Source organism: Salmo trutta, chromosome 34, assembly GCF_901001165.1.
Source record: "Salmo trutta chromosome 34, fSalTru1.1, whole genome shotgun sequence".
Lineage (NCBI taxonomy): Eukaryota > Metazoa > Chordata > Actinopteri > Salmoniformes > Salmonidae > Salmo > Salmo trutta.
In genome coordinates, this window is record NC_042990.1 from 12,714,535 (window position 1) to 12,720,879 (window position 6,345).

At 41.1% G+C, this 6,345-nt stretch overlaps 1 protein-coding gene across 1 annotated transcript; it reads left to right on the plus strand.

The window, feature by feature from the left end:
* The first annotated feature begins 217 nt into the window (after nt 1-217).
* Nucleotides 218-6,207, plus strand: LOC115173610 (retinol dehydrogenase 12-like). The gene is made up of 7 exons (XM_029731876.1): nt 218-727; nt 1,739-1,873; nt 2,162-2,353; nt 2,537-2,698; nt 2,788-2,907; nt 3,686-3,890; nt 5,788-6,207. Exons 1-7 carry the CDS (start codon nt 661-663, stop codon nt 5,882-5,884), a joined length of 978 nt encoding a protein of 325 aa, XP_029587736.1. The 5' UTR covers nt 218-660; the 3' UTR covers nt 5,885-6,207.
* Nucleotides 6,208-6,345: the final 138 nt, after the last annotated feature.

The following is a 6,345-nucleotide window of genomic DNA, read 5'->3' on the forward strand; positions in this document are numbered from 1 at the left end:
TGTTCAGTAAAAGTATAGTTGATAAACAAATGGCCTACCAAATGTCTGAAATTATAAGCAGAAACTTGAAAGTAGCCAGTACACTATACGGTCCAGTCTGGAGTATCAGCAAAACAAATGATTATGGTGGATCGAACTGCGCAGGTAGCCTACTTTTGAAGTCATCACACACAACACCCATAATAAGCGCGACTGAGCCTGCGCAGACCGCGAAAAACAACATTAGATGTTTACATGCCACAGTATCCCATCTAAAATCAACATATCCCAGGCATCTTGTCCTGGTTTCACATAACCGGGATACACGTTTTTTCGGGTTATTGTAAACGGGATATGATGTTTATATGCATCAACTCAAAAACAGAATACTTAAGTATCCCGAATAATAACGGGATATTGGTGTGCATGTAAACGTGCTCACTGACTGGTCAAGGGAGTAGTCCTGGTTTAATCGGACTATAAGACTTTAAACCTCGTATGTAAGATACTTAGACCTATTCATAGCTACTCGATATGTATCACTGCTTGTGCTATAACAACATTTAAAGCAACCCAGTTCAAGAAGACGAACCAGACTCGATAAGCTCATGATTTACTAGGCTAAAATGTAATTGTCTTGTCTGGGGTGGTCAAATTATTTTGGCAACAACAGCTGATAAGATGTGGAAAGAATTGAAGAAAAACCAGCTAGTCAAGTACGGCGCTGTGACCACGGTGTCAACCATCAGTAAGTCACAGCTCTATTGCTTTGCAAGTTATCTTGATGTATTGTAGGTTTCAGACCTCATTTCAATTACTTGTACAGTTTTCTGTAACGGTAAAATAGTTTCTAACATTTCTACATGGACATGTAGTCTCGGTAAATTGTAGCCTCATTTCAACAAAACCAGGTTAACACTAATAAACTACCCACAGAGAGTAGTGTATATCAAAACTGACCGCGTGACATATGTTGTGACATACGGGATGAACAATTCTTCAGATTGTATTATACATTTATCTTGATTTACATGAAAATCAAAAGAATCACTGAAGGATGACTGACCGTGGTATGTGGTTCATTTGTATTGTAGTGTCTGTTTAAGGGTTGTGATTTTAAACGTGTTTATTCCCTGTAGCTCCAACATGCTGATATATACTATTATGTGTGTAAATACTTTATAATTGCACATACAGTATATGCTACCTTGTCCATTAAGTATATTAACAATTCCTACTCCCACAACAAAGGGTCTATTGCATAGACTTGAAAAATGTTAAACCTGGATTAAATTTCGTTTGGTAGAGACATTTTAATCGTGATAGATTAGGGTTTGTGATATTCCTCCCATGTGGAACCAGAGTCACTGTCTTTTGAACTGTTGTCTCAACAGCACCTATTTAGACACTGTCTCCTATCGGCCTTAGACTTTTTTACACAATGCCAATAACAAAGGTCGTGCCCTCAGTTGCTTGATCTTTCCCTGTCCATGGATTGACCACATTGGTGCGCCAAAATGAGGATGTTTTATCTTCCACATGTTCCAAATATAGTCCCATGATTAAAAGCGATAAGTAGCAAAAGCATTGTGGGCCAATGTGACCAATGACCATGCTTTCTATTCCCATGACTTAGGCTGCTGACCTGTCAGTTCTTACACAATCTACAGGCAGGGTGCCTCTAGTGCAAGGTTCATAGGTCAACATAAGAAGAAGTAAGAGTGATATTTTGTCTCAGTGTCGTTTGTCTCCAAACCAGGCTATGTTTTACTGAGAAAGTGGATCGCCGGTGGGATATGCCGCAGCCGTGCCAAGCTGCATGGAAGGACTGTGGTGATCACTGGTGCCAACACTGGTATCGGCAAGGAGACGGCCTGGGATATGGCCATGAGAGGTACAGTAGGCATATACCACTTCTCTATTGGACTGTAACTGTGTTGTGATTTGCATTACCTTTCATGGGATGTCGCTTTTGAACACAAACAAGTTACAACGCAATCTGAGGAAAATGGGGGTTTTTGTGGGGGCTATTCAATGGAAGGCATGAGTATAGGGGGCTTAGTGATGGGGTGTGGTACATTTGTGGATGTTGTTCAGCTGATGATAGGGCTGATCCTATATATTCTATTGGAGGGGAATGTGATGAAGGTGTTCTCAGACGGACGGTACTGCGTGTTCTCAGGAGCCCGGGTGATCATGGCTTGCCGAGACCTCACCAGAGGAGAGGCCGCTGCAACAGAGATCCGCAGTTCTACTGGAAATACTAACGTGGTGGTGCAACAACTAAACCTGGCCTCCCTCGGGTCAGTACGACAGTTTGCCAGAGAATTCATTGCCACGGAGACCCGTCTGGACATACTTATCAACAACGCAGGTGAAAGCATCAGTTTCATTTACCCAACATGCTTTGAGAGCCTGAATTGTGTTGGTGTTGTCATCGAAGATCCTCCTTACTCTGGGTATGTTTTGATCTATAGCATGTTTTTCGTTGTCAAAGTTGTGGGCCTGATTTTTTTTGTAACCATCCGTTAAGTACTCAACCCTCTACTCCTCACAGGTATAATGCTATGTCCCAAAAGCTTCACAGTGGACGGGTTTGAGAGTCAATTTGCTGTCAATCACCTAGGTCACTTCCTATTGACCAATCTGCTCCTGGACATGCTGAAAGCTTCCACCCCCAGCCGCGTCGTCACTGTGTCTAGCATCGCACATCAAGGCGGTAAGCCCATTCTGACCAGATATTTTTGTAATGAAACAAATATCATCAATTGAGTTATAGCTTTATCTGGCTACCTCATTCTCTTTCAGGGAAAATCCACTATGATGACCTTAACTTTGATAAGAAGGGGTACAACTCAGTAATTGCCTACAAGCAGAGCAAACTGGCCAACCTCCTCTTCTCCAGGGAGCTGGCACGAAGGACCAAAGGTGAGGGGTTGCCTTATTACAGCTCTATTACATATTACTACTCATGTACATGTAGTTAGAAATTAGACCAATTAAAATGAATTAACCTAGTTATGTGTAGGAAATTAGGTAATATAACTAGGAGATTTTTACATTTCCACTACATATCCTGTTCAATGGCTAAATGTACTGTAATGGTAATGAACCCCAGTTAACCAATAAATGAAAATACAATACCAATGGGCCATAACTTTGTGCGGGTTCAGAAAACACCATAATAAATGCTTCAACACATACACTGTTAGTCTACATTTATTGGTTAACAATCAATGTGGATTTTACCGTAGTTATGGATGGATTTTACTGTAGTTTATGGTGGTTTAGCAATGCATGGCTAAAGATAAGGGAACTAATGTTTATTAGTGGATTCAAGCCTGTACCAGTTGGCTGAGAGGGGTGGTGTCAAGGCTTATCTTTTGTTTTTGTAATGTGCATTGGGGTGCGGAGTGATTTGAGGCCGTTGTTGCAGAGTATTCATCAGGTATCTTGGCGTTAACTGTAAAAAATAATCGGATCTATGCAATTACTGTATTTAACGATTCTTTACCTATTAATGCTGTTTTCCCCCATTCTCCCCCATCAGTAGCAGTGTTAGTATGCACAGCAAACATTATACAAACAAATCATGTTGCTTCAAAATCAGGTCATAACTGGTGTACAGTGCATTGCTCTCTGCCACATGATGTCTCTGAATGTCAACATTTTAAGGTTAGTGGCCCAATCCCCCTCACCCCACCAGGTACTGGAGTGACGTCGTATTCCCTGCACCCCGGGGTTATCCGGACAGAGCTGTGGCGCCACTCGCAGTCAAAGTACCCCACGCTGAGTTCCATGCTGTCAGCCCCCGCCTGGCTTCTGATGAAGACCCCCAGGGAGGGGGCCCAGACCACCATCTACTGCGCCGTCACTGAGGGGCTGGAGGAGAAGAGCGGCTACTACTTCAGGTACCACTTTGAGTTTAGCATCCCAGTGTGTAGAATGAATTAGCCTACATCAATCTCTCTCTTTGTGTGTGTGTTTGTGTGTTAATTGGAGGGGGATGATTTTCATTTACAGTGGGAGTGTATCTTGTGTGTGTGTATGTGTATGTGATAGTTAAGCATCCCATCAAAAGTATGTGTGTACAATGTGGTATATATTCTGAGTGTAGACAATATACACTGAACAAAAATATAAACACAACATTTAAAGTGTTGGTCCCATATCATGAGCTGAAATAAAAGATCCCAGAAATGTTCCATACGCACAAATAGCTTGTTTCTGTCAAATTCAGCGCAAAAATGTGTTTACATCCTTTTTAGTGAGCATTTCTCCTTTGCCAAGATAATCCATCCACCTGTTAAGTGTGGTATGTCAGGAAGCTGATTAAACAGCATGATCATTACACAGGTTCACCTTGTGCTGTGGACAATGAAAGGCCACTCTAAAATGTGCAGTTTTGTCACACAACACAATGCCACAGATTTCTCAAGTTTTGAGGGAGTGTGCAATTGGCATGCTGAATGCAGGAATGTCCACCAGAGCTGTTGCCAGATAATTTAATGTTAATTTCTCTTCCATAAGCCGCCTCCAATGTTGTTTAAAAGAATATGGCAGTACATCCAACCGACCTCACAACCGCAGACCACGTTTAACCACAGCAGCCCAGGACCTCCACATCAGCCTTCTTCACCTGCGGGATTGTCTGAGACCAGCCACCAGGAGAGCTGATGGAACTGTGGGTTTGCACAACTGCAACATTTCTCCTCAAACTGTCAGAAACTGTCTCAGGGAAGCTCATCTGCATGCTCGTCGTCCTCATCAGGGTCTGGACCTGACTGCAGTTCGACTTCATAACCGACTTCAGTGGGAAAATGCTCACCTTCGATAGCCACTGTCATGCTGGAGAAGTGTGCTCTTCACGGATGAATCCCGGTTTCAACAGTATCAGGCATTGTGTGGGTGAGCGGTTTGCTGATGTCAACATTGTGAACAGAGTGCCACATGGTGGTGGTGGGGTTATGATATGGGCTGGCATATGCTGCGGACAATGAACACAATTGCATTTAATCGATGGCAATTTTAATGCACAGAGAAACCGCAACTAGATCCTGAGGCCCATTGTCGTGCCATTCATCAGCCGCCATCAAATCAAATTGTATTTGTCACATGCGCCGAATACAACAGGTGTAGACCTTACAGTGAAATGCGTACTTATAAGCCTTTAACCAATAACGCAGTTTAAAAAAAAAAAGTGTTAAGTAGATAAGTTAAGTATAGATAAGAATAGATAAGTAAAAAAAAATGAAATAAAAGTAACAAATAATTAGAGAGCAGCAGTAAAATAACAATAGTGAGGCTATATACAGGGTGTACCGGTACAGAGTCAATGTGTGGGGGTACCGGTTAGTCGAGGTAATTGAGGTAATATGTACATGTAGGTAGAGTTAAAGTGAATATGCATAGATAATAAACAGAGAGTATCAGCAGTGTAAAAATTAGCCATTGAAGAGGAGTGGGACAACATTCCACAGGCAGCAGCCTGATCAACTCTATACAAAGGAGATGTATCGCGCTGCATGAAGCAAATGGTGGTCACACCAGATACCGACTGTTTTTTTTATCCACGCCCCTAACATTCTTTTAAGGTATCTGTGACCAACAGATGCAAATCTGTATTCCCAGTCAGTTGAAATTCATAGATTATGGCCTAATACATTTATTTCAATTGACTGATTTCTTTATATGAACTGTAACTCAGTAAAATCTTTGAAATTGTTGCATGTTGCCTTTATATTTTTGTTCAGTGTAAATAACTATGTGTTTAGGTGAGCTTTAAGTTAGGATGTGTTTGTTTCTCAGTGACTGTCAGGTAAAGGAGCCAGCTCTTGAGGGGAGAGATGATCTTGCAGCACTGAGACTATGGGGCGTTAGCGCCGGGCTAGTGGGACTCAATTAGAACAATGAACAACTCGCCTTGCAACACGGTGACACTCCCAACAGCACCTGCCAGAACCCCCCGGATACTGCAAAAAAATGTTAACGTTGGCTCTTAACCTTCATATCAGAAGATATCCTGTATTCTATATATATCCTGTATTCTACACATTTTCTATATTCTATATTTTTTGATGTTGTATTATAATACAGTATGTTTTGATCAAACATTTTTTTCTGTATTTTATTGTATTGAAGCTTATTCTCGTTACAATGGTCTTCATGCTGAAACTCTGTATTTTTCATGTTTTCATAGAAATAAAAAAATGTTATTTTGCTTCAGAAGTCTTTGCGTGAGTAATAGTGTAGTTTTATGAATTATAATTTTACATCCCGTTTTTTTAATCAGTTTAGCTAAACTACCTTTAAAAAGTGTTACTTATTTTAAAGACGTAATAAATTATATGCTATTTGTACATCTCA

Bases quoted from the DNA above. Each gene is read 5' to 3' on its own strand.
- LOC115173610 (XM_029731876.1), top strand. From the start codon at position 661: ATGTGGAAAGAATTGAAGAAAAACCAGCTAGTCAAGTACGGCGCTGTG. The intron at 1,874-2,161 runs GTACAGTAGGCA...GCGTGTTCTCAG, and splicing joins CTGGGATATGGCCATGAGAG to GAGCCCGGGTGATCATGGCT. The intron at 2,908-3,685 runs GTGAGGGGTTGC...TCACCCCACCAG, and splicing joins GCTGGCACGAAGGACCAAAG to GTACTGGAGTGACGTCGTAT.